Source organism: Pteropus medius, unplaced genomic scaffold, assembly GCF_902729225.1.
Source record: "Pteropus medius unplaced genomic scaffold, Ma_sr-lr_union100, whole genome shotgun sequence".
Classification (NCBI taxonomy): domain Eukaryota; kingdom Metazoa; phylum Chordata; class Mammalia; order Chiroptera; family Pteropodidae; genus Pteropus; species Pteropus medius.
In genome coordinates this window covers 1,534,634-1,561,772 of record NW_024347731.1, presented here as the reverse complement: position 1 = coordinate 1,561,772, position 27,139 = coordinate 1,534,634, and the positions used below count along the sequence as shown (strand labels likewise).

At 31.9% G+C, this 27,139-nt stretch overlaps 1 protein-coding gene across 1 annotated transcript in view; it reads left to right on the top strand.

The window, feature by feature from the left end:
* Positions 1-27,139, top strand: part of HCN1 (hyperpolarization activated cyclic nucleotide gated potassium channel 1) — a 322,326-nt gene that overhangs the window by 169,830 nt on the left and 125,357 nt on the right. The window contains exon 3 of the mRNA XM_039877096.1: positions 18,932-19,093. Coding sequence (XP_039733030.1) covers positions 18,932-19,093 — 162 coding nt within the window. The remainder of the gene's footprint in view (positions 1-18,931; positions 19,094-27,139) is intronic.

Sequence of the window (27,139 nt, the reverse complement as noted above, 5' to 3'; positions counted from 1 at the left end):
TTTAATTCTAGAATGTTAAGAAATGAAACTGGAAATAGAAGAAATAGACAATTCAGTCATACATGCTATGCTGAGGGCATTTATTGTTTTCGTGTAGATGGAATTGAATTACAAAATTTTAAGCAATGTTTCAAATGGTTCACTAAATGTTCAGTCATAGCAGATGGTTGAATAGACTTTAGCCCATTTATACAATGAATTAAGAGGCAGGGATTTTATGAGAGTTCTCTTTTCTTCACTTCCTCGCCAACACTTGATATTCTTTGATTTATTGATGACGGCCATTCTGAGAGGTGTGTCTATTGGCCATCAGTGTTTCCTCCTTGGAGAAATATCTGTTCAGATCTCCTGCCCATTTTTCAATTGGATTGTTTGTCTTTTTTGTTGTTGACTTGTATGAGTTCTTTTTACACTGTTGGTGGGATTGCAAATTGGTACAGCCACTATGGAAAACAGTCTGGAGGTTTCTCAAAAAATTAAAAATAGATATACTTTTTGATCCAGTAATTAAACTTCTGGGTATTTATCCAAAGAAAACCAAAGCAATAATTTGTAAAGATGTATGCACCCCTATGTTCATGGCAGCACAACTTACAATAGCGAAGAAATGGAAGCAACCTAAATGCCTATCAACAGATGATTGGATAAAGAAGTTATGGTTCATATATACAATAGAATATTACTCAGCCCTCAAAAAAATGAAATCCTACCATTTGCAATGACATAGATGGACCTGGAGGTTATTATGCTGAGTGAAAAAAGTCAGACAGAGAAAGATAAATACCATATGATTTCACTTATATGTGGAATCTAAGGAACAAAAAGAACAAACTAATCAAAAACAGACTCACAGCTATAGAGGACAATCTGGTGACAACCAGAAAGGAGAAGGGTTGGGGGACTGAGAGAAAGGGGTGATGGGTTAAAGAAGTACAAATTAGTAGTTGATAGACGGTCACAGGGATGAGGAGCACAGCATAGGGGATGCAGTTAGCATTAATGTAATGGCTAGGTGAAGAGCCAGAGAAGAGAAAGAGCAATTAAGGAGATCATTTCATAAACTATATAAATATCTAACCGATGTACTGTTTACTTGAAACTAATAATAAATTCTTTTTAAAAAGAGGTAGAGATTTTATATATATTAGCAATTAGAGCCTGACTTACCATATTCTAAGATAGAAATTTTAAATTAATCACATGTGTAGAAGAAGATGTACAACAAATAACCATAAATAATACATCTATTTATATGAGAAAAAAAACCTATTATGTACTATTGAATGAAAGACTGGTTATAAAAATGTAAGTATTGATTTCACCATTAAAAATATATATATTTACATATATAAAATTGTATCGAAAGTATGTTAATAGGGAAAATATCTATAAAGAACTACAACAAAATATAGTCCCTAAGTAACTGTAAGCCATTACAAAAGACCATGTTAAAAAGAATGACTATATGAATTATTTGTAGTCAAGAAACATAGAAAAGGGAGAGAAACAAAAAATTTAGTAGATAAAATAAATAAGAATATAAGGTGAAGAAAAAGAATGATTAAGGCTGAATTCCAAATTTCTTAGCTGTCAGGATAAATGTCTTTGCCACTGACTAAAATAACCCAAAGTAGAAATTCCTTGGTGAAAGTAAGTTTAGGTTTACTTTGAGGCACATTGAATTTGCTATGAGTGTAAGACTCACGGTATGATAAATAAATGAGCAGATGGATGGATGGATGGATGGATGGATGGACGGACGGATGGACAGATGGATGGACAGACAGATGGATGGATGGATGAATGAAATAGGGAAGATGTATACTACAAAAAGATCTTTTGCAGGAGCAGGATGAGAAAAGTCATCTAGGGAAAGAGAATTTTCAATAAAAATCAACAACAATAACAATAAAATCTGTGAGTGATTCTAAAAGAAGTTGTCTGAGAGTGTGAATGAAAACATAGGGAATAAAAAGTTTCAGAAAGTCAGCGATCGAAAGTTTGAAAAGCATTATAGAAGTTAAAAGGAAATGTAGACTGCAAAGCATAAATAAATTGGTTATGACAGAGGGTACTGATGTGGACTTTGGGAAGAAGAGGCAAGGGAAATAAACACTAGACTATGGGCTAAGATATGAGCGGAAAATGAGAAAGTGTAGATAGTCAAAATAAGCAGCATTTTTATAGTTTTATCTGAGGAAAAGAAAGAGAAGGCTATCTAGATGGAGATTCGAGTGAAGGAAGTTATTTCTAATTTTATTTTGTTGTTGTTTTTATTTATATTTTTATTTCTTAAAGGATGATTGAGACATAAATAGGTTTATAGCCTATGATGCAAAAAAATATTTAAATTAAGAGGAAAAGTAGAATGAAATGATACACGTGATTAAATTGGCCATTTATTTATTTATTTATTGCTCTTGGCTTGGGCAGCATAAAAATTGAACTCTTGGCACACACCAACCAACTAAAGAAGAGACAAACCAAAGGTGTGGGGTAGATTGTAAGGAAAAGGTAAAAAAGCTAGCCCAAAGACAGAGAAACCATTTAGGAGTTAGTTACCCCAACCCAGGTAAGAATTAATAAGTCTAAATATGAATGAAGTGGAATGAATAGGAAAAGAAAAGAAATCCAGATTTAAAAAAAAATAGTTGCTGACTAATTAAATGATCATGAATCTCTAAACACCTAGTTTTGACCAGTTGTACCAAATAGTACATCTCCCTGAGTCTAGGAAGCTAGCTGATCACTGGTTCCAGTACATCTGTGCTTGTCTTCTCCTGTGATGCTAAGTCCTATTCTCTCTGATGTTTTGGTATTGAGTTTCTTTCAAACTTATCTACTGCTCATCTATTTCACCCTTCAGTTCTCTGTGTCTAATATTCCAGCAATGACAATTTTATTCTATGTTAATTTCTGATCTTGCAATCCAAACTGGTTTGGTTTTAGACTTCTCTAGACCAGATTTTGGACCTGAACTTGCTCTCCATGCTCTGACATGCCCTAGGAGACAAGTCTATTTGACCATAAAATACAAATATTTTTCATGCATATTTAAAAACACACATACTCCACACTAATACACCATTCACTTAATATTGGTTTTTATTATATACCACTCAATAGTGGTTTCACTATAAATTCTCATTGACAACATGGTAAATATTTAAAGAGGCATCATTTATTTTTTTTCATATATTTAACTTGTTTATTTAAATTTGCTAACTAAATATGCCTATTCTGATTTGAAAATTAAAGCTAAAATTAATACCTCCCTCTCCTAGCTAGCTCAAACTGCTATAGCAAAATGCCACAAACTGAGTGACTTAAACAAGACATTTATTTCTCAGAGTTTTAGAGGCTGGAAAGTTCAAGGTCAAAGTGCCAATAGATTTGATGTCTGGTGAGGTCCCTCTTCCTATTTATAGATGGCCACATTATTGCTGTCTCCTCACAGGGCAGAGAGAGAGAGACAGACAGAGACAGAGACAGAGACAGAGAGACAGAAAGAGACAGCAGGGAGAGGGGAGGGAGAGCAAAAGGGGAAGGAGAAGAGCTTGAACATGAGCACCCTGCAAACTCCCTGGTCTGTTGTTATAAGAGCCCTAATCCTATCATGAGGACTCTACCCTCATGACCTAATTACCTTCCAAAGGCCCTACCTCCAAATACCATCACACTGAGGTTTGGGGCTTTAACATAAATTTTTTTGCAACACAATCCAATCCCTAGCATTCCCATTTTAAGTGATATTTATCTATAAATGTGTTTGATGTATTTAAAAGTTGTAAAGTCCTTAGAACTTTGTGGCATTGGCTACATGTATAGGAATGTTGAAAATACTTTTCTTTCTCCTGGTGAAAATGTTGTCCTGTAGCTATTCTCACCTGCTACTCTTAAAAAATGCTTCATAAATATTTTTATTTAAAATTTAATTTTAAAAGTTTTAGAATTTCTCTCCTTCCGCATATGCAACCAGAAATTGCACCCTTGAAAATACCAAGTTCCTGTAGGAAATGCTGATTCTTTTTTAAAGAGAGTTAGAAAAGGATGTCATAGAAGTATAATTATAGAGGTAGACAAAACTTTTCATCCTTGTTAGTCTTAAATAAAAATGTGTGTTTCTCTTTCTAAATAAACTACTATGCATAATACAAAATATCCTCTTCTATTAACTCTCATACTAAATAAGTACCAAAGGAATAAAATAATGTAGAGGCTAGAATGAATGCTGAATTGAACAGGAAATGTGACAGTGATTTGTGAGTTTGAATGCTGGGCGAAAGCCCAGATAATAATGATAGTAACCTTTTGGCCTCCTCTGTTTAGAACTTGTCAGAAATACTGAATTCTACTGAGTTTAATTGGTGCCAACACAATAGGAATGAGTCCAAAACTCTAGTTTTTTAGTGTGTATTTTGGCTCAATCTATGTGTTAGTTACAGGGTTGGTCTGTTAGCTCAAATTGATAATGGATCTGGGACTCCTTAAAACACAGTGGGGTTTATGTTGGGTTTATGTTGTCAGACCCAGTATCAGAGGAGACCAATATTTTGGTTAATTTAAGTCTCAAAAACTCAAAATAGTCTGCACTTCTATAAAAAGAATTTTGTCAATCCTGCAATATTTAAAAAATTCTGCAAGCATAGCATGCTTTCAGAATAAAGAATCCAAGTTTTTCTGATTAATAACAATTTTATGGTTATAGAACATGTGACAATGACCATGGAAGTAATTAAAATTGTTTTCATACACACATTACATGTAATCAAAATTTAATAGATCACTAGTTTATTTTACATACTTATTATACAAGCCACTATTATTGACACTCAAACAACAAAGAAATTAGTTTCTACTAAAATCGACAAGAAAATAAATCTCATTGAAATCATTCAGATATTTAAAAGCATGCAAGTTATTTTTTAGTAAGTGACACCTGGATCTCAACCTCTGATTACTATTTATTTTATATAAACATGAAACTGACTTAATATTAACAGGTGATAGATATCACTCATCTATTCTCCAATGATTTAATGTGTGTTTATTTTAAACGGTGTGCTAAAGACCTTCATATACTAGGGACAATAAGACATGATCCTCTCCATCAGGTTTATGTTTTAATGGAGATAGTAGGAAGAGAGAATCATAAAGTTTTCAGCTATGATGATCGGAAGTAAATAATGTGAATGCTAAGAGAAAGAAATGTAGACAAGGCTTGAAAAATAAGCAGTGATCAGATTATGAAGGGTCATATATGTTACGCTTAGAATTTTGGCCTGTGTCTCAAATGTAATGGAGTATTATTGAAGATTTTTAACTAGGAAAGTAGCATCATCATATTTGTGTTTCAGAAAGAAAACTTTATATACAGGGTGGAGGGAGGGAAAACTAGAGAGATGGAAATAATTTAGGAAGTTTTGAAATAATCCCAGTGAAAGAAGAGTATAGTCTGAATGAAGGAATTTGCAAGTCAAGGACTTTTACAGAAGATGTATAGAATGAAGTTATTAATTGAATGTGGAGGGCAAGGAAACAGACTAAGTTGTATTACCCTAGCATTATTACCCTGATGAGAGGCTACTTTGAGGCTCAATATGTATTAGTCTCTGTACAAAATTCAACTAGGATGTAGAGGGTGGATAGTTTAATATAGTTCTGGACATCTTCGGAGTAACTTGATTGTACGTTTTAAAATCAAGAGAGGTGTCTTTAGTAAAGGTCAAGGTAATGGAGTTCCCTTATTATAAGTAATAGTTGAAGTCGTGGGTGTGGAAGGATCTGTCAAATAGTGTGTGTAGAGTGGAGCCTGAGAGAGTAGAGGATATATATCTTTAGGACACCATGTATAATTGACCAGAGAAGTAAGAGTAAACAAAGAGCAGTAAGGAAAATCGCATCTCGGAAACAGAAAATGGATTATCAAGAGGAGTACATATAACCTGTGAATATGCAAGGGAGACCAAGCCAACGAGACTTGCATATTGCTCATCATATTTAACAGTAGAGATATATGCCAATTTTATTATGGATGTTTTCATTTACCATTTAGGAGACACCAGGTTACAGGATGTTTAAGTCAAATATAGAGTAAAAAAAATGAAGAATGTGTAAACAATGTTTTATTATGTTTAAAAAGAGAAGATATCATTAAAGTGAATCGGTAGGTATACAGGTTCAATGTACATTTTTTTAGTATAGGAGAGATTTAAACATTTATAAATGGTGATGAAGAAAAACAGAGAAGAATCTGAGGAAGAATGGAGATGATTAATGAAGAAAGATCACTGCAAGATAAAGAAAAGATAAAGAAAAGAAAAAACAGATGTCAGAGAGAAAAAGAGACATATCTCCAAAGTAAGGAGAAAGGATGGATGCCCATGTTTGTAAACGACAGTATTTTCTCAGTAAAATTGGAAGTTACCTATGCTCTTACGATGGAGGTGAGCAATCAAGATATGGTAGCCTTTGGGAGACTTGGGAAAGTTTGAACTGGAGAATCAGATACATGCTCTCTAGGAGCATGCCAATCTCACTAAACAGTGTTGAAAACCTAGTTGATTTTAAAACTCTGAGCTAGTTGTGCAGCTGTGGGGTACCCTTGAGCAATATGGAAAAGCTCATATATAAGAGTGAGAATGTGGATGGTTAATCTTGGAATATACTATTGCCATGAGAATGCAGCAGAGAATTGACAATTTTGATAAGATATTGGTTGAAATAATAGTTTTTTGGGTTAGCCTGGATAAGGAAGGAAATGATGATGAGATTGTAAGAAAATAGAACTTTTCAAAGACTAGTCATCTCAAACAAACACAAACAAAAAGTTCAGTGAGAGTAAGACAGTGAAAAATAAAAACCAGACCCCCCAAAAAAAAAGATGTGATCAGAGAAATAAGTTTTGGTGATAAAAAGCTTGAATAAAGATAAGCCTACAATGATGAAAATGTCTACATGAATATTGGTCCTATAATCAGGGTGTGACAGATGAAGATATTCTGGAATTAATGAGTACTAAAATTACAAACAAAATTTGTATATAAATTTACTTCATTACAGGTTCAAGATAAGGATTCTTTTCAAATCAGTTTCCATTCTGTTATCACAAAGAATATTTGGAAAAATTTATAAGAACACCCGAGGTCCCCATTTAAGATGCACCACTTGTTTCTAAACTACGAACTTCCTTCTTTTCTTTCTTCCTTCCTCCTTTCCTTCCTTTTTTCCTCTCATTAACATCTATTTTGCAAATGTGTTAAGTACCTGCTTTGCGAATAGTCTTTGACCTCTAGAGGCTCACAATATATTGAGGACACAGACATATAAACATGCATTATAGCCAAATATTAAAATGTTTTAGAGTTATGGACTAGGCCCTATGGGAGGAAGCTCTTAATTCTCTCCCTGGAGAGGCCAAATAAACCTTTCCTGAGGAAGAAACATTTGAGCCAAGTTTTATAGTATGCATTAGGTCATCATTCAGCAAAGGGATAGGACGGAAGGCATTACACCAGGAGAGAATAACATTTAAACAGATGCAAGCCCTGATCAATCATGTTGAATAAAAGGTACTACAGCAAGTTTGATCTGCCCCAAGCATGGGATACATATGATGGTGAAATAGTAGATAGAGGGCAGATCACAAAGGGTCTTTTAATATTAGGCCAAAGAATTTGGACATCATGAAGATTCTCTGATTTCTAACAGTCTAAGCAGGGAACGTATATGATCAGGTTTGAATCATATAATGATAATTCTGGATGCCAAGTAGACTATGTTTTCAAGGAAGATGAGATTGGAAGTTGGAAATGTAAGATAATTAATAATGTTGAAAAGTAATAATAGACAGTTTAATTTATGAAGTAAATTTATTACAGCAAACTACAACATAATTTTATGAGTGGGAGAAAGACTTGACAAAGTGATTCTAAATGTATTTTGAAATATAAGTGTGTGAAACACAATCTATTTACAAGGAGAATTATTTGGGGAGAGTAACTTAGAGGTTAGAAAAATGCTGCAAAGATAAACTAATTTAGCAATAACTTTTGGCATTTGAATAGATCAACAGCTCATTAGAACAAATCAGTCAAGAAAGAATGTGTAATTATGAATTTGAATTGTAATTTGAGTTGTAACCCTTTTATGATAGAGAACTCTTATTGAGATGAGAAAATCCTCAAAATTTTTAACATTGAAAACCAAAGGGAGCTTAATGAAGGATGACTTGGGAGAGAAAATCACATCCTAGAATATGCTACAAAAGGATCTGCAAAAGAAGGAAGAGCCAGTCCAGTGAAACTACTGAGACATTTAGAGTTGGAGTCTGAAGGCATAATGCAGAGCGTATTTGAGTAGTAGGCCTGAACCCAGGAACGGAGCTTAATTTAAGGTCAATATGACAACTCCACAAGTCATTACCCACACCCCACTTCTCACGCCCCTGCACACTCACAGAATGTGACCAATTTTCACTGAACCCCATATAAAAGTCCTAATGTTTTTTTCGCTATATAAATCAAACCTATTTTGGGGGGAAGATACATTTTCACTAGATGGTGGAAGGAAAGGAGTCAAGTTTTCAAGTATCTGTGAGAAAATGGTTTTTAATCTAGAATTCCATACCCTGACAGATTATTATTAAAAGGGTAAGAGAGTTTCACGCACATCCCCACTGTCCTACCACACCCCACCCCAAATAAAGCTGTAAAGTGAGACTAAGTGTGGCCGCTACAAGATGTGTTAAAGGAAACAACAACTGTGGTAGCTCTGTAACACGTCTAGAGAAAAATGGGTCCTGCTTAAAACAGTTGGGTAGTCTTTGGAAAAGAAAGTGTATGTGAGTGTGGGAGCTGTGTGGTGGGGGAGATGCCACGAACATTGAAAAACCAAGTGCCTAACACTGTATGCTGTTTAGGGCCCCTATTTGGCAGGTTTTGGGCCATAAGAAAAATCAAATATATAAAAAAGGCTTATTACTTTTAAGGCTTATTATTCATAAGAAAAATCAAATATACAAAAAAGGCTTATTACTTTTAAGGCTTATATATCAGTGTCTGTAATTCTTATAACAATTCTGATAGTTAAGTATTTTCAACACTTCAGGTAGTCTGGCAAATACACAGATACACTTTTATCTGAATTGTTGAAGCATTATAATGCATATTTAGTTTCAGAAGTGTCCAATTAGTGAATCTGAAATCACACCATTTTCCAATAGATCAAATCTTATTCAAGTGTTTCTTGGGTAACCGGCAACTTTGCCAACACTCATTTATTTTTTGTGTTGGTTTCTTTTTGGGAGGTTGTAATAATATGATGTTTCACTTATTGGATTTTATCAAATGTAAAAATGTGTGCTTGATTCACTAAGATTCATAGTTCTATTTTACTGGCTTCATTACCCAAAAAAACGTACTTAGTGATTTCTTTCAGGAGGCATTTGCCAAGACAGTGAACCAGCACCACTTTTTCTTCCAGAGCACCTCTGACTCAAATCCACTCAAATAAATTAGTGTTTCAAACTTGACTGGCCCATCTGGCCAGAATAGCAAGATGGCATGCCAGTGCATGATGTAACTCTCGATGACCACAACTAAAAGATTATGAAAAAGCATTGTTTTCATCTTAGTTTTCTTTCAGAAGCTAGCTTTCCTTTCCCTCATCTCGCCTGTTAACTTCTGGCAAATGATGCAATGTGCTGATTTGCATACAACCTTTCTAGCCCATAATTGATGAGAGGAGGCTGTTGATGTTGAAAAAGACATTGTATAATTTATCCAAATATAATGATCTCTAACTACATTTTATTTTACCATGTATTTATATTACAATTAGCTTTATTAGTATGTTTTTATTTAATTTGTTTTATCAACAAAGGTTTAGGGAAATTATTCATATAAAATAGTATTTTACCTTGAGTTAATCTTTTAATTTTGAGGGTGTATGTGTGTGTGGTATTGACTTCCCTGTGTTTTACTTTTTTAAAATTGTACTTTTTAATTTCTAAAATAAAGGGTATTATGGAATTTTATAGGTAGAATGTACTTCAGAGGTCATTTGCTCTATCTCCTATCTTTTAGTTAAAAAGCTACAGAAAATTTTTGGAAAGTGACTAATGCAGAGTCAGGACTAGAACTCTAGTCTCCTGGTTTCAAGTTATGTATTTCTTCAGTAGACAATTTTTTTTTAAGTCCTTACATGACTTTTTATTTAATGTCTTTTTATTTTATGTTAACTTTATCTCTAAGATAACTGCTCAAAGATTTAAAAAGGTATATGTAGGTAGCAATTTCATGTTCCATGAAAATATATATGACTAAATTTAAACATTTACAACCTTATAAACACTGTAATTTTCCATATCTTAAGCTGAAAAAATTAGTTGAGATGCCAAACATTTATCATCACTTATGAATTTAATAAAGTTTATGAATGTGAGACCAAAAATATTGGAGTGAATTTTTTCTCACAAAATTTATAGAAAATAGAAGACATAACAATATTTGAGATATACTTTAAAATATATTATCAAGTGGCCACCAAAATATATTATGTATTTTATACATATCTTGGAGAGAGTTTAATAGAACTTGATTAACTGACGATTAGTACAAAAATTCTTTCTGAATTATATCTGAATGGAGTGGAAAAATATGTCAAATCTTACTTGGTCATTTCAAAGCAATTCAATAGCTATTTATTGACTATATAATATCTGCAAGATATTGTCTACAGGAAAACAATTTACAGAGAATATGAAATGAGTTTAAACATCCTCTGCTTTGTTTGCTTTGATGGTTTAGTCATCAGAGCTTGTACACCGAAGTGATCTCTTTGTTTTAAGAGCATTTATTATTTATATGGATTTTAAAATACAAGTTGTTAAGATAAAGTCCCAAAAGTAAAATATTTGTTCTTACCAAGGTTAGATACATTTCTCTATTTCGTTGTATGGTGTATTTTTGCCTTTCAAAAACTATAAATTCATGCAATTAGTTTTGTTAAGCTGAGGAAATGAACTAGTAACAAAAACTAAAGTAATTATACTATTTTTTGCTAAAAATGCAGAGATAACTAAATTTGTACTTATTGGTGCATATAACATATTATAAATCTGATGAGATAGCAGTTATACAAAAGGAAGAGCAAGCAAAAGATTTACATGAAACTATAAAAATATGAATGAGATTATTATTAGCAACATGTTATGTCTAAAATGAATTATTCCCCACTCTTCTCCAAAAAATATAATGTTATAGAAATATTTGAAATTCATTCACAAGAGCTATGCAGAATTCATAGAATATTGCTAATGTAGTTATTTGATTTTTAACCATTTCTCTACACACACACATATGCACACATTCACGTGCACTTCTGTACCCACTGTTTTCTTGATTATCATTTTTTAATTAAATTTTTATTTTGAGTTTTCAAAACAAGATTTGCAGAAACAGTTTCAGAAAAAAATTAATTATATTTTATTAAATCAATATTATAGTGCTGAATTCATCCTGAAATTAAGTGTGTGTTGTAAGCATCAAATAGCCTTCACATAACCATCACTAAACGTTCAAACATGCATTTTAAATTTTTATATTCCTTATTTAAATATTTTAGTAGTCGCACAATTTGTATGTATTGTCTACACTTATAGTCCTTTGAAATGTGTAATAGAATATACAGTGATGTTAAATATTTTAATTTTAATTAATTTCATTTTTTCCAGAGTACTTATCCATCAAACTCTCTTCTTAGTAAGATCATTTTCAATATTCATTCGTAATTTGATTTTCCCACTATGTAAGCTATTTCTTAAAGTGAATTATGCACATAGGGATTATACTTGCTCTTTCACTTTTCTAGGGCACTCTCCAATAAATAGGTGTTCTGTTATACCTCATAATCCTCATGAAAGTTAAAAAGATATACTTCTTTTTTCTAAGGTACTTAATGTGAAGATTTGGGTATATTCAGTTAACAAAATGCAAGCTATCGTTAGCACATTTGTTTCTGACCTATTCCCAGTTGTCAGCTGAAACTAACTTGAAATTCAAGGGAAAATGAGTAAGACTAGTAGAAATGGTTCATCTCAGGTATTCTTTAGCACTGACCCAGTTATGCAAATTCATTGTTAGTTGAATAACCATTGTTGGCAAAAAAATAATAATATTTGTTGAGCCTCAGCTCTGTACTGCTAGGCATCCATGGTGCTTCCCAATATTCATGGTTTGTATTTTTACAGTTTACACTATAACTGCTCCCTATCACTGTTTCCTACCAAAAATGTTCAAACAATTCATATTGTAATATTTTCTCATGTTTTTATTTCCTTAATAACTCATGATCTTTGTATTTTCTCAGACTAGTAAAGCTAAATAAAGAGCAATTTTGCAAAACAGACATACTTTACCTAAATGTTTAGGTATACGGAATTTAAATCCTATGTTAAATATATACATATGATTAAAAATGGCTGATATATCATACAGTAGCAAAGTAACTAAACAAATTCATAGATACCAATGTAAAGATAAAAGTTTAGCTACCTGACAAACTTTTTTACAACTAAAATATCTAAAATTGATTTTTTATTTTATATATACATATATATGTTTGTTAAATAAATATGTGGACATAAAATAACACATGCTCAATCAGCTGTACATTATTTTTTAACAGTCATGATTGATGACTAGTACATTTGGTTCTATACTTGTTACGACTATATATAAGTACTGTTTAGTTTACTGCAGAGTCATGTGATCAGACATATCTTTTCCTATAGTTCCAATGATAAGATATCTGTGTCACTTCAAAAAGAGTGGTCAAATAGATGTATATTTTTTCTTGTTTCAATTCCCTATTTGGGGAAGTGAAGTCAGCCTTAAGTACCTTTACATTCCCCACTTATGTGGGGAAGGGGGAGAGGAACAGAGACACAGAGTAGCTATGACAATATGACTTTCAGGAAATCGAATTTTATACCAGATATTAATTTAAACATATAATTTTGAAAAGATAACCACTTTATGAAGTAAGGTAGACGAGCTCTTTCTCTCTCTGAGTGAGGAGAGTTTTTCTGAGAAGCTAAACTGAGAAGACCATTAAGAGAAAAACGAATTAGGAAAGTACCTATGAAATGAAAAATCTCCTTCAACTTAAAATGTTTTTGAGGAATTGAGAGATTTTACTGTTTCTAAATATATGGGGTAAAGCTAATGTGTAAAAAGTTAATGATTCTGAAGAAAAAGTAATCAAGTAATTATAGCAATTAGATATTGCCACCAAATCCAAGAGTATAAGCAGAAGGCTTGTATTACATGTGCCTTTTTTAAAATTTAATTATATGCTCATTCATTTGTACTGTATTTTACAAAAGTGTCTGTCTAGAGCTGCTAGGGGAGAGAACTAGTTTTCATGATGGATTGAGGAGCTGTGAACTAATCGTTTGGGTTCTTGGAGGAGAAAAAGATCAGGTTAACATCAAAAGACTGGTAGAATTTGTTTTGAATAAAAGATACATATTCTTTTGAACCTAGGAAGAAAAACAGTAAGTAAAACTACAGATGTATATTTGTTTGAAGGTATGGGAGGAAATTTAAACATAGTTCAGGAAATTTAAACATAAGAATGTTACTTTCCTCCAGAAAAGGTAAAACTTTAAGCTAAAACTGAGCAGAATAGTCGTGGATTTGAAAGAAGAAGAAAGAGGGAAAAAAATATAAGATAGATAGTATTAGGAATAGACCACAGCCAAGGGCCTCAGACAAGGTTGCTATCCTTTATAAATTTTTAGTAGCAGCAATCCACCGTTTCCTCTCCAGTAATCTTTAGTAGCTCAGGTATAAATGGTGGCTGTTTTGATAGATCAGAATCTGTTTTGTGTGGTGGTTGCAGATTCAGAGCTTTTTAAATGCCAGAAATGAAGTAAAGTTATGGGTGGAATAGTGAAATAGAATGAATGCTATAGAAAATGAGGGTTTTTTTTTTTGTTGTTGTTGTTTTTAATACAGATAGACAAATAGTTGTCGAAAAGTGGCAAAGGGGAGATGAGAATATGAGGGTACTGCCATCAGAACCTAAGACTTATGAAGTATGAAAGAATTGAACCAACTCTGTTTGAGAAAGCTACCAGAAAAGCTGAATCTTCGGGGAGATAGTTAGGGGGGACTCATAAGTCTCAGGAAAAGCATAGAAAGAGAGGAAGAATTTTATAACAAGGCTGAGGACAGAGAGAGTTAATAGGTAATGTAGGAGGAGCTTGAGAAGGGACAATGGAAAGAAGAGTCCAGAAAAAAAAGCACTCAATAACATGAGGCTCTGACAATAGATATATGAGGGGACTATTTATGGAGACTTATAGAGATGAAAGGCCCAGATGGTTGTCTTTTTCTGATGGTATGTGCTGGCCATTCCTAATGAGACCCTAGATAATGTAGGGTAGTGGTCCCCAACCTTTTTGGAACCAGGGACCAGTGCTCCTATGAGAATCTAATGCCTGATGATATGAGGTGGAGCTGAGATAGTGATGCTAGCACTGGGGAGTGGCTGCAAATACAGATGAAGCTTTGCTTGCTGGCCCGCTGCTCACCTCCTGCTATGTGGTCTGGTTCCTAATAGGCCACGGACTGGTACCAGTTCGTGGTCCAGGGATTGGTGATCCCCGCTGTAGGGGACTAATAACATAAATCCAATCACTGCTGTCACTGGTCAGTGTGTTCAAAGAGATTACTGTGAGACTACTCTTCTCTCATATACCAAGGAAAACCTTTGAGTAAGGTTGCTATCCACACTTTGTACCTAAAACCTGGTAAGATAACCTGGATCATTTTTAAGGTAAGAATTGTAGAAAGTGAAGTAGGGCTCCTAAGATACTGATTTTACCTTTGAATAGGGCAAGTACATATAGAATCCTAGATGTACGTTAGCTGCGAAAGAAACTGAGTAGCTGAATGTTTTCTTGTGTTGTGTTGTCAACCACATGGCATACAGACACTCTATCTAAAAGATATATCAAGCTATATAGGTGGAGATTTATAAAGAGGAAAAAAAGAACCCAATATGTATTACACCTTTACAAAAAGAATGTCCTCTGTCAAGAGAGCCAATTCTGCCCCATTTGATATTCATAATGTTACTTTGATAAGAATTCTGAAGGTATATTCTAAGACTTAAATAAACATCGAAGTCATAGAAGCAATCTAGCCTATAAATGACCCCCATCTGTGAAGTCAAAGACTAAGGACATTTTATTGCATGCTTGAAAAATGTTAAATTGCTCTTGACAATTTTTGTGGTTAGGTAAAACATAGATCAAATAGTTAAGGATTCATTAAGGCCAAGCGATTTCATAGGTGGTTTATTAGATTGAGAGACTCCTGAATCCAGTTTATCAGGAAAGAATGTGGAAGCATGTTGAAACAATTCGGTTAATTTATGGATATCTGCCATACAACTCAATTTGGGATCTGGCCTTTTAGAAATAGGATGGAATATACATTGCTTCTGGGAACAATATTGCAGAAAATTATACATATGGTAAGCAATTCTGCAGATATTAGGGGAAGACTGGGAATTCTGAACCAAATTATCTTAGAGCATTCTTCGGTTTTAGAAAGTTAATTAGCTATCTTATCTGGAATCATTGGACTCCAATGAACAGAATTCTAGAATTATAATGTTTTAAAAAGTATTGAGGTGGAATTTGTGACCAGATCTTTCCTCTCACTGAAGAACAACACAATGTTCTGAGCTGGACAAATATAAAACACAGTGCCTTCCACTTACGTATTTTGTAGTCTAGTTCTTGATAAAAATAAAATTAAAGTGTTACTTTTAAAACTTACTTTAATTTTTTTTCAGTTGACTCTTGTAAGTTCTACTTAATAGCGTATTGCTAGTGACCAGAACAACCTGTCTTTCTGCTACCCACACCCTGAGCACTCAAATAAGGTTTCAAGTCAGATTACTAGAAAGATAGAAAATAATGAAGATTTTTTTTTGTAGTTCCCTGGTTTTAAACACAGAAGGAAAAACTTCACACTCTTAAGATCATAAGAGGTTACTTCTGCTATTGTTAAACACCTGCAACATTCTCATTCATTCATTTAACAGGAATTTACTGAGCATCATCGATATTGTTAGTTTTGTATATAGTCAAGTTTGCAAGAAGTAGTATTAGGATAATTGATTCAGACAGAAATTGATCACCCAAGGATATTCACCTCATAGATAGAAAAAAAACAAAACAAAAATATAATCAATGATATTGTCTGCTTGACCAGGAGGCTGAGTAAAGTTGCACTTAGATTTATGCTACAAGCTTCCCTCAGACAATAAGAAGTTGTGGCTATGCATAAATTAGATCAAATGTTTACTTCTTTGGTTAATATGACTATCTACAGATGTATATGCTCCCTAAGAAAATAGTCTTCTCGATACAAATCTTCTGTGAGCAAGGTTTTAACAGAGCCATTAATAATAACAGCAACCTGCCAGACTTAAATGGATAAAAGAAATCAAGTGACAATCAGGTTGGGCCCAGGCACTGCACACATTTGTGTCTGTATGTGCCAAAATTAACAGTACATATGTTATGCTGTTCTTTTGTCAAGTAGGTAATTCAGGATGGAGATGTATGAATCTGAAATTTTAAATTAGCCTCTGATATAAACCAGTGTCAAAATTTCCAACTTGCCTCTGCATATTCCAGAGTTAGATTTTGGGATCGCTCCAAAAAGTGAAATCACTTTTGAACACAGAATGTTAAAGGCCAAAAGGGTAGACTATTTATAAAATTAATTATGTGCCCTTTTACTGAGAACTCTCTAAATAGAGCTAGTATATAAATCTTGCACTAGCATTGTATAGTAACATTGTGAGGTTGGGAATGGAAATAGGGTAGAGGACAGATTTAATTCTGGGGATTATCCTGTTATAATAGGAATTCAGTAATTATATAGAAGCGGGAAAACAAGGATTGGAAAAATGTGTTTCTAATATATTATAAAAGGCCTTATATCCCTATTAACTTTCTTTATGAAAATAGTGATTATGTTTCTCTAGAAAACATTTCAGAAATAATAGGGTTTTCTTAAAGGAATTGGTGTATAACTATTACCAATGTTATCTTAATTCACGAAAATCTCTTGGGATTTCACCCAAAAATATAATTCCACAAAAGTAATGTAGAAAATCCATGAACATCAGCTTCACTAAGAATGGCTCTAGTTGTCTGTAACATCCCAAATCCCACGCTACAGTCTGATAATTGAATGATGATTGCTGCCTGTATACTTATAATTTATAGACTTTGGCAAAGAGTTTTAGATAGTTATTATTTACTTCAAAGAATTAGGCCAAAAGGTAATTTCTTGTTTGATCCAGAAGCTTATTGTAACTTTATCCTATTTTCCAACAATGCAACACTTACTCGAAAGATACATTGAACTATTTTTTCAGGAAATACTAAGGTATATAGACTTCTATTAGTAAACAAAAAAATTTTAAATCCACAGTGATTTTTCCCTACTTCAATAGTAGAAAGCTTTTTTATTATTTTTACTCTATTAATTTAACAAGAAATTATTAATGCAAATATTGGTACAATTTCTATTTATAAATTTAATGACCTAGAAATATAGCAGGGAATAACATCAAAAAGATTTTTCTGTGGGTTTGCCAAAATACAAAACCAATTAAAAAATAATTCAGAAGAAAATAAAATTATTATTACCTTAAATTGTGTGTATGGATGTCTGAATATCAAAATACATGAGCTATTGCCTTTAAATCTAGGACCTCGAACTTACTTTTAAAAAGAATTCAGAACAGTATGTACACTTCTACAAAGAAAGATTTTTTTGCTCACTCTAATCATTATGTCAAAAGGAAGATTGTTCAAAGCAAGAATTAATGGCTAATAGAAATGTATCAAAGTGAAAAACATTTAATTGAAGACAGATTTGGTGATTTTATAACAATTAAACCCCAGCAGTCCTGTAATTTTACCTCTATATACCTCAGTATGTATCGCTTAAGAATTATAGAAGTTTCCTTAAAGATGTGATTTTCTAAATTAAAATAGAAATTGTGTGGGGATTTTTTTCTATTTCTCCAATAATTTCTCAATATATGTTGTCTTCCTTTCTTCTAAAATAGAATTCTTTTGGTGAATTATACAAAATATGATTCTAAGTTTTCAAGGTGTGTCTTTCCATATTTAGCCATATTTATTAATTTCATGAAGATATTAATAAGAAAAGTTCACAAGAAAGAAAAGTTTGTACCATACATATTATACAGGTTGAAATAATTTTAGTTTTTAAAAAGAGTTGCACTTTTTTAATTAAATCCTAGGAACTGTTACCTCAAAGTCCACTATTCATGTTCAATATACACAATTAAAGAAGTACCTCTATTTATACACCTAAAAGATAATTGTGATTAATTCTTAATCTTACTTTACATTTTGCAATTAATTTTCTTTTGTTAATGGATTTCAGCCCTTAGCTTATTTTTTTGGTCCTTCAATAAGTCCATTTACTTAAGGGACGGGAAGCAGAGAAGAAGTGGGGCCCATCACTCCCTTTTAAAGCAGCTTTGCTAAAATGTCCAGAAGAACAGTAGATAAAAACTACTGGCAAAACCAGTGTTCTTTAAAACATGGTCCATATATTTAATATATTCATTTTATTTCTGTCCCTTTGTGGAGAACCCACAGTTGGTTGTAATACTCATAAAGCAGAGTGCCAGGTCTCAGTGTAAAGACAAAGAAATATAATCTGTTTCTATTTGTAAAAGTTCTCATATTTTTGTTAAATCGATGCTTACACCACATAATGTCAATGCCTACTGACACTAGTAGTATTCGTGACTTTTTTTAAAAGTGAGTATAAGAATTGATTTTATATTTGGTCAACAGATTTTCCACATGACGTATGATCTCGCCAGTGCGGTGGTGAGAATTTTTAATCTCATTGGCATGATGCTGCTTCTGTGCCACTGGGACGGCTGCCTCCAGTTCTTAGTACCACTTCTGCAGGATTTCCCACCAGATTGCTGGGTGTCTCTAAATGAAATGGTGGTAAGTAGTTCGTATTATTTTATATTCTGCGTTTTCAGTGTTTTGCCAAAAAGTTTTAAGTGTTTATGTTACAATGATGTAATTTTTCCTCCATAGATGTTTACAGAAAACTTAATTTTGCTTCCATCGTTATAAAATCAGATGTTTTTTTATGTTATGTTTTAACAGATGTTATGTTTCTCTTCTACAATGAAATTTAATTTATATGAAATGTTCCTGTGGAGGTATATGTTATAACATCTTTTTAGATATCTTACTCTGTGTATATTCAGACATACTTTATTTCAAAGGTACATGTACAAACATGCACACATATAATTATAATACATATAATTATATACATATAATACATATAATACATATAATTATAATGTTTTTTAAAAAATGCCTACTGCTTAGAATAACTTCTTTCTTTCAACTTGATCTTAGCATTTTCTTAGCATTTCAAGACATGCAATTCCAGGCATTGTTAAACATACAGAGATATGTACACCAATATAAATGCAATGAGATATATATAACATGCAATGATATTTCAGATAGTACTTCTTTTTAGGGAAAACTTTAAGAAAAAGTTATCCTTTAAACTTTTCTCGAAAAGATATGTAAATATAAAAAACTGTGAAATGTAAATTTGATTTACATACTTAAATATATCCATGTTCACATTAAATTTAAGAGCATATGTTTTGAGCTACATAGTGCAACACTCGCTAAGGAATTGAAACAATAGTGAATATCATACATATGTATATATATTCACATATATTTGTTCTTTTTATGTAAGTTCTAATATTTTCTTCTTGCATTACGTTTTCTTTCTTTTTAAAAAATTAAATTTATTGGGATAACATTGGTTAATAATATTATGTAAGTTTCAGGTGTACAATTTTATAATACATCATCTGTGTGCTCAACACTCAATGTCTAATCTTCCCTAACCATATATTTGACCACCTTTGTCCTCTTCACTTTTCCCCTCACTGCCCTTACCCTCTGGTAACCACCATTCTGTAGTCTGTTTCCATGAGTTTGTTTTTTGTTTATTTGTTTGTTTTGTTCATTCATTTGTTGCTTTTTGTTTTATATCTCACATATGAGTGAAATCAAATGGTTCTTATCCTTTTCCATCTCACCTATTTCATTTAGTATGATACATGTTGTTGCAAATGGTAATGTTTCATCTTTTTTTGTGGCTGAGTAGTATTTTATTATGTATATGTACCACATCTTCTTTATCCAATCATCAGTCAAAGAACACCTACATTTAATAAAATGTTTAAGTTAACTATGCATTGGAATATCCTTTTCTTATGCATGACAACTTATGGGAAATAAATTTTATGAAACTTTCACAAAAATCTAACTTTGGCATAAATCCAAACCTTCTTTTTTCCCAGACTATTCCGTTATTAATATCTTGGGTTATTATTATAAAAATGGCACAGACATCTTAAGAATATACATTTCTTTCCTCTTAATAACTATAGCTTAGGCTTTATATTTGAAGGAAATTGGGGTTTACATTACATGTTAAGAAATATGGTCTTTTTTTCTGTCTCTCTTCCGTCCCACCAATTTCCTCACCTCTTCTTTCCTCTCTTCCTCTCTCTCATTTTTCTTTATTCCTTTCACTCCTTTCTCTGAGAACTGGTATTCGCCCAGATCTCTCTTTCATTTTATTCATTCCTGCTGAAATGTCACTGCCTCACAGAGTGTTTTCTGGCCACCCTGTATAATAAATCACTGACCTGGTTTATATTTTATCCTTAAAAAATTTAGCAGTACGGTGTTCATGCATAGATGAACACACACACACACACACACACACACCACCCACACACACTCATGGCCTTTTTACTTTTGGTGTTTATATTTTTTCTCTCATGCCAAAATGTAAGTTCCATTAGGTTAAAAAATTTGTCTGTTGTTTTTGTACTTTATTTCCAATGACTAGAACAGTGCAACCATAATTTGTTGTAATTTAGTCACTCATCATCTGAAGTTTATTTGAGAAAAGTTTCTATATGGAAGTTTCTGTATCTAAAAAACAAAGCAAGGAGTTTGATTAGCTCACTTTTCAAATTTGTGATGTGTCTTTGATTATTTATCTGTCACTTTTATTTTATCACTGAAGAAGCGAAATATAAAAATGGTATTAGAATATTTTAGGGGAGAGGAAGAAAAAGCAACATCTCTGTAAGACTGAGTGAATAACATAAAAACATTAAAACCGCTGCCAAAAGATGATTTATCATTGGTACTAACTTATATTTAAGTTTGCAAATAATTATTATTTAAAATTTTCCCTAGGTATCTTAAAAATAGCAATTGTCTTTACTGAGAGAGTAAAAGGACTATTTTTGGGTATCTATGAAGTGCATATAATTATATAATTATAATGTAGGGCAATATCCTACTTAATATATCTAGTGATAAACACACTTAATGAAGAAAAATTTCAATGTCTTGATCATTTTTTTAAAATGTGCCTGCAGGTGCTTATTTGTACATGTGTTTATCTTTAAGCTAACATCATCAAACCTTTATTATAACCTGATGTTATACAAAATACCTTTCCTGAATTTACAATTTGCTTCTTGGGTCTTTTTATTTTTGACTTCAGGTTTACTTATGAAATTGGCTCTTATTTTAACATTATTTTCATGGTTAACTCTAACATAGAGAACTAGAAACAGTTAAGTCTATATTCAATTACAAAGACCAAAAAATATTTAAAATTGTGAATATTAGCGATACACAGGAGATAGAAAACCATGAACAAGACATGTTTGTATCAATAAAGAATCTTAATGATGTCATATTGGAGATATTATTGTCTGTCCTAAAGCTACTGAGTTCTAGAAAACTTTCTGTCATATCAAAACAAAGAGTATTTACACACAAAGAGAATTATAAAGAAGTGAAAATCTCATATAAGAAAAAATAACCCTACATTTATATATCATGCTTATTATATACAAGCCCTGTGCTTTGAAATATGCTATATTATTGATCCTCACAGCAACAGGACGAGGTTAGCACTATTACCTTCATTTTGCAGTTCAGAAAAGTGCAAATTTTAGAGATTAAACTCACTGTCCATTGTCATACGGGTAGAATAAATAACTAGACTAGAATAAATAACTCTTTGACTCCATAATTTCTGTGTTCTAAACCATATTAGACTATCTTGCATTGCATAGACTGTAAAAAACAGTTAAAAAAAAGTAATTACAAAAGATGCAGTCTGTAGTCACAGCACACCTGTTGCAGTAGACAGTCACTAGAATATCAGCATTTGAACTCTAACACTAAAAAGTGACAAGACTGATATGAGATGTAGATGTGGACAAACAAAAGCAAATTAGGAAGACAAAATTTGAGAAGCCAGACAAGGATGGATATAGGACACACTAGTCATCCTTGGTTATGGGATTAAAAATTATGCAATGTCAACTTAACATTGATATTAAATTATTTTTTATAAAAATTAGGATGTTTAGTGAATTCCTCATGCCTTCCTTCTTTTTCCTATCTTGCATTTTAAGTGATTTATATCTTTGAATATTATTTTCAATTTTCCTTAACCATATTTGCATTTATATCCATATCATTTTCTCTCTATATATTAAATACTCCTTGACTACATTTGTGTTTATATGTATATCTTTATCTACATATATTTTTAAATCCTCTTAACTACATTTGTATTTATTCTTATATCCTTATCTATACCTATATATCACTAACTAGTTATCAATACATTTCTTATGATGAGAAATTCAGACTTAATGCTATAACTATACTTTAACAGGTAATTTGTCCAATATATTTATTATTATACTAACTGTTTCTAATCTGCATTTGATTCCATAAAAGTAGGTTCAATTCCTTTCGGTTATTTCCTTTGCAATCTTTATAAATTCCTCATTAAAAGATAATTATTTAAATGTTATGTTTAAAAACTTAATACTAACCATGATGGGTTACTTGAATTGATGAGGGAGGAGATACTGACTTTTAAAATGCAACTTGAACAGGGATTAATCTTATTCTGCATTTGTAATATTTGCTTTTGTTTTATTCAAGAAATGTTTGAATTATAGAATTCTGTCTGAATGAAAATCTTGGATTAGTCAGATAATTAATGTCTAATAAAATTAATTTTGAAAATCTTGTCATTCCCATGATATTATGTGACTGTGATTTAGGTATATCACATTGAAATTGTCTTAGTTCATTATTAAAGGGATAAGATATAATGGTTTTTGGTTTAAATTATGAATATTATGAAAAATTGATTTTAAGAACGTAACTAAGAAAATGAAACAAGGACGCATTTGAACTTGCATATTAATTTTGATGTAATTTAGGGAATGACTTTACGGAATAGTTAGAATTTGTAACTAAATATCATACATTCCTAGAGTCATGTTTCTCTAATTGAAGTTTGCAAGTTTATTTTCAGGGAGCCCACAAATTTTCTTTCAGCAATCCTATAAAATTTGACAATAGTATGAAAGCATATTTTGAATCTAGGGTCATTTGAATGACCTAAATTTGAAGTCTGGATTGCTTTTGTAGTTGAAATGTGTTGTGTCATGAGGTGTTATTTTAAATAATTCTGGCTTATGGGTTAATAAATAAATGATCCATTTATACCAAATGAAAGCAAAATGGTATCATATTAAATGTGGTATAAAATTTTTCGCCATAGTCAAAAGGAGAAATGGATTGGAAAACTTAATCACTTGTTACCTAGCACACAATTGTACAGTATTGTGTTAAACTACATACTCTATAATAACTAGTACAATGATAGCACTATATTTGCATTGTGTGCAACTATTTATTTTAGCAAAACGTCATCCATCAAAATAAATTGGCATTAAGATATGTTTATTGTTTTGTTAGTATTTGATTTGTAAATTTTTGTTTGTTTTAATGTTATGAGGCCTATAAGTATAAGAAACTTATTTCTAGTGCTGTACTTTTATTTATTTGCGTAATATAATAATCAAAATATTTTAAGCCAACTCAAGGGTCATTTATTATGTTTTATTTTGTTGTAATTTGAAGGAATCTATGTAATTCCAGAATTGCCTCTACCACTAAAATTTTGTGATTTTAGGCAAATCGTTTAACTTTCCTGTACTTCAACCATGAAACAAGTGTATATTTTTATTCTTTCATTTAGATAATTTTACTGAGTACCTACTTTGTGCCAGGCATTATTTTAGGCACTGAACACACAAAAGAGAATAAGAAAGTCTCTGCCCTCATCGTACTTACATTCTAACACGATTTCATTCATACCACTTCTTTCTAACTGCTGAAAACTAAGAGATTATCGAAATGTAAACTCTACTCTGAAGGAATTCATAATGAGAAAATTATTCGCAAAAGACGTTAATATGAATTTGAATCAAGGCCTCTAGAATGGATGCACTGCCCAAAGTCTTCTGAGACAGGGGACAAATTCTAGTGAAATACTGCCCTCTTTCTGCTTGCCAGGTCATCTACTCTTGAAAATGCAGCCATTCATCCAAGCCTCTTTCCTACCCTCCTAATTTAGCCACATAGAGAGTCCTACCTTTCTCCATCTGAAACAATGGTAGGCTAGTGGCAGCCTCATATGGATTGAGATAAAATTTATGAGAAGTATAAACTAAAGGCTGGGAGACACAAAATAAGTAGACATTTATTTCAAGTGCTATCAGCTGCTTTGGATCAGGAACCTTCAACAAAGAGTGTGGATTGAGATATGTCAGTCACATCTAGCTCAAAAACTGTAATAGTCACAATAAATATATGCTGGGGGTTAGAGTCGAAAGAGCTTAAATAACTCCTATTTTAAGTGAGTGATTTGGAACAAAAAAGACATATAAATTATTCATTTGCAAGTTTTCATACATAAGTAGAATATTGAAAACTAGGATGATTGTATTATCTATTGATAGTCCAGCAAACATATAAAGACAAAATTAAAATGTTTACTTTTTTTTACTCAATTAACTACTTTGATAATGATTGATTGAAATAATATAACTAAGATAATATAACTAAAAAATGAAGCTAAAATATCTTAATTAAAACATATTTCTTCTCTCTTGAGATCTAGCAATGTATTTTAGATTTGAAATTCTACAAATTAGAAGTTGTATTATTATATTGTCCATTTCTTTCTAAATAAAATGAATTGCCTTAACAATTTTTTAAGTCCTGCCTGAAAGAAGGTAACTAATTTGCTGACAAGTCACTATTTAGCTTCACAGAAAAAATGCATTCATAGGTCCTATGAATTATAGCAACAAAGTAGGTCAGCAGCCTGCTGAGTATTGTAATTCTTCTTTGCCATCCAGTTTCTGCCTAATAGGAAAACCAGCCTGGTGACTGCTCTCTGTTGGATAGAAACACGACCACATCACAAAAGAAACAACTCACACACTGTGTTCTTCCTTCTCAGATGTGTATTCTTTTATAGAAATGAACATATGGAAATAAATTCTAGTCTGGTATTTTGTTTTCAAGTAAAATGTATGTTACATAAAAGCTTTAATGTGAATTATACTCTGATACAGAGAAGGATAAAGGATATTACTTAAATTTCATATTGGCTATGAATGCATTAAGTTGCCTTAACAGTACCAAGACCAATCAATGTCTCAAACATGTTTTTTTTTTCTTATATATACTAGCTCTTAAGTTTTAAGCAACGAATAGCTAGAAGAAGCACCATTCATTCCTCTAACATAGGCAATTTATCAGATAAGATCTTAAGAATATGTATTAGAATCATTGGCTGGTCTTCTCCATGCTTTGAGGATATAGAAATAGGTCCGGTGTGGCCAACATTTTAAAGCCTTTTCTAGTATTACCAGCCAGGTGCCTCAGAAACATGGCTCCACTTAAGCAAGAGTTAAGTTACACCTGGCTCTGCTGTACAACCTGCTATCTCATACTCCATGTATAGAGTTATGAGCACTTCCATCTGTGGGCTATAACCATTTATTTTCATAGTATAAGCATAATAATGATGAAAAATTACTTAGAAAAGTTTGAAAATTCACTCCCATGTTTTCGTAATTCATAAAATGATATATAACAATGAACTACAATATAGTCTTTATATTCCAATAACATTTTCCAGGGCATACCATTAAGTCAATAAATTTTTACTCTAAATACATTCTAGAGATAGAAATAAATATTAATTATAATATCTATTTATAATGTCAACCAAAACAATTGTATATATAACAGAGCATCTGTGCTAACCTTTGCCATTGTGATTAATGTAGTGATCAAAAATCCTTGTTCCTGCAAGTTAGGGTCTAAAGTAGGAAAATCTTTATTTTGATTGTATTAAAATGAGGACATAATTCAGTTTGGCCATCTCATTTTGCCATAAACTATATTTTTGCCCTTTAGAAGATTTAAAAAATATATTGTGTTCAAAGTCCAGCTATTGATTTATACTGAAAAAAGTTATTTAGTTAAATGGAACTATAAGATGGTTAGGGAAAATATCATTTCAATTGGTACCCATTACTAGCTCCCCACTGCTCCCAAACTAAAACTAAAGCATTAATGCTCCATTAAATGATGATTACATTCTGTCTAGCACTTTTGTAATTCTGTTCTCAAATTCTTAAGGAAAAAGAAAAAAATGAAAATTGGCACAGGTCAGTAATCAGTAAATATTAGCAAATCAAATTAAAGTTTTTATTAATCGATGATATTTATGGAAATTATTCTTCATAAGGTAACTTTCTATTTCACTCATCAATGTAATTATTTATCTATAACTTTTTAAAAATTATTTTACAAGGAAATTAGAACTTTTAAAAATAGCTCTTTAGAAAGTATGAAAAAGATTTAGAAACATATAGATTTTTATACGATGAAACATATAAACATAGAAACCTTATAAATGATAGAGCTGGATTCAGTTTATATATGTAAATTTATGAAATGACATATTGTAATGTCTTGTCATTCAGTTTGTATCCTAATGCATTGAGTGAACAGACTATCATAATG